We start from the raw sequence: 1,378 nt of genomic DNA, 5'->3' as shown, positions 1-1,378 counted from the left end.
GCTGTATCAGTGAGATACTATGAAAATATTTCTAAAGCATATCGCCCATATCGAAAAAAAGGTGACGGAAATTATGGATCAACACTCCATATGTCAAACCAGTACGAGAAACGATTCTCAGCTTAGCCAAAACCATTCCCTTCACTGACAAGGACTCGGTCTTCAACATTTCCGACTATGGTGCAGCTGATGGTTCTACTGCCATGGCCATTTTCCGTGAGTTGTTGGCCACTTTGAAAGACCATCATGGTCCCAACACCCAGTTCCAGGTTATTTATGAAGTCTTGGAAATGAATGATTTCAATTCCCTCTTCAAACGTATGTCAGGAATCATCCCTGATCCGCCGTCCTACCTCCTGGAAATGGACAATGTCTATGTTCTTGCTTCAGTGACAAACTTCTACAAGCAGTGTGTACCTTCAAACTCAATGCATTTCATGCTGTCAATGACGTCTGTCCATTGGTTGTCAAGGACTCCAACTACCTTCAAGGACTCGATTTACAAAGATGCCAAAAGTAGTACTGGGGAGACGGCTGCACTAAACAAGCAAGCCGAGTTGGACTGGGATACCTTTTTACTGAAAAGAAGTAGAGAACTGAAACGGGGAGGCTTACTTGTCGTAGATACCTGCGCTGAGTTTGAGGACAGAAACGCTGGTGATAGATACCTTCTGGAGTCGTTTATAGGACTATTGACTGAGATTTGGAAGGAATACAGTGGAACTGGGAAGATCACAAAAGAAGAGTTCGTCAATACAAATTTGTCCTTTTGTTTGCATAACATGGAGCAGATGACAAGGCCATTCGATAACAAAACGTCAACCGTTTCAAGGTCAGGATTAACTCTCTTGTCAGCTGAAGCTGTAGTGAACCCTGATGTATTTTACAACAATTGGAGAGAGAAGAAAGAGAAAGAAGGAATTGATGATAGGGAGGAGTTTGCCAGGATGTACGTTTCCGCTCACAGGAACTGGAGCAACAGCACCTTCATGAATGGTCTTTCAGCTTCCCGATCACTGGAGGAGAAGGAGCAGATAGTTGATGGGCTGTACGACGACGTGAAGAAACGTATTTCAAGGATGAACCCCGAAATATTTAAAGACGATTTGAAGTTTAAATATATCGTGGTCAGAAAGGAATAGTCACCCAGAAGAAATGTAAGAAGAGAAGACTTGGAGCCATCTTAATGGGAAGACATAAAGAACTGATAGCAATGAAACATCATCTAATTTGGTGTGACAATAGGTTAAGGGAACTATATGATATAGACCCCCGACTATCAGTGATGACATCAGTTTTTCTCTGAAAGGGTAATCATGTCCTGCCCTACCGGTAGCACCCGCCATTCCCACAGTTGGCTTAAAAAGTAAGCATTTAC

General features: G+C 42.7%; 1 protein-coding gene across 1 annotated transcript; it reads left to right on the top strand.

The window, feature by feature from the left end:
- The first annotated feature begins 203 nt into the window (after window positions 1-203).
- LOC124269361 (S-adenosyl-L-methionine:benzoic acid/salicylic acid carboxyl methyltransferase 3-like) lies at window positions 204-1,142 on the top strand. The gene has a single exon (XM_046704377.1). The coding sequence runs from the start codon at window positions 204-206 to the stop codon at window positions 1,140-1,142; it is 939 nt and encodes a 312-aa protein (XP_046560333.1).
- The last annotated feature ends 236 nt before the right edge of the window (window positions 1,143-1,378 follow it).

The sequence above is a fragment of the Haliotis rubra genome, unplaced genomic scaffold (assembly GCF_003918875.1).
Source record: "Haliotis rubra isolate DU_JTF1 unplaced genomic scaffold, ASM391887v1 Scf1441, whole genome shotgun sequence".
In the NCBI taxonomy this organism is placed as follows: Eukaryota; Metazoa; Mollusca; class Gastropoda; order Lepetellida; family Haliotidae; genus Haliotis; species Haliotis rubra.
The sequence above is the reverse complement of the archived record's forward strand: the minus strand, read 5'-3'. Positions and strand labels throughout refer to the sequence as shown.

Excerpts from the sequence above, each read along its gene's own strand:
- LOC124269361 (XM_046704377.1), top strand. The coding sequence starts at position 204 with ATGGCCATTTTCCGTGAGTTGTTGGCCACTTTGAAAGACCATCATGGT.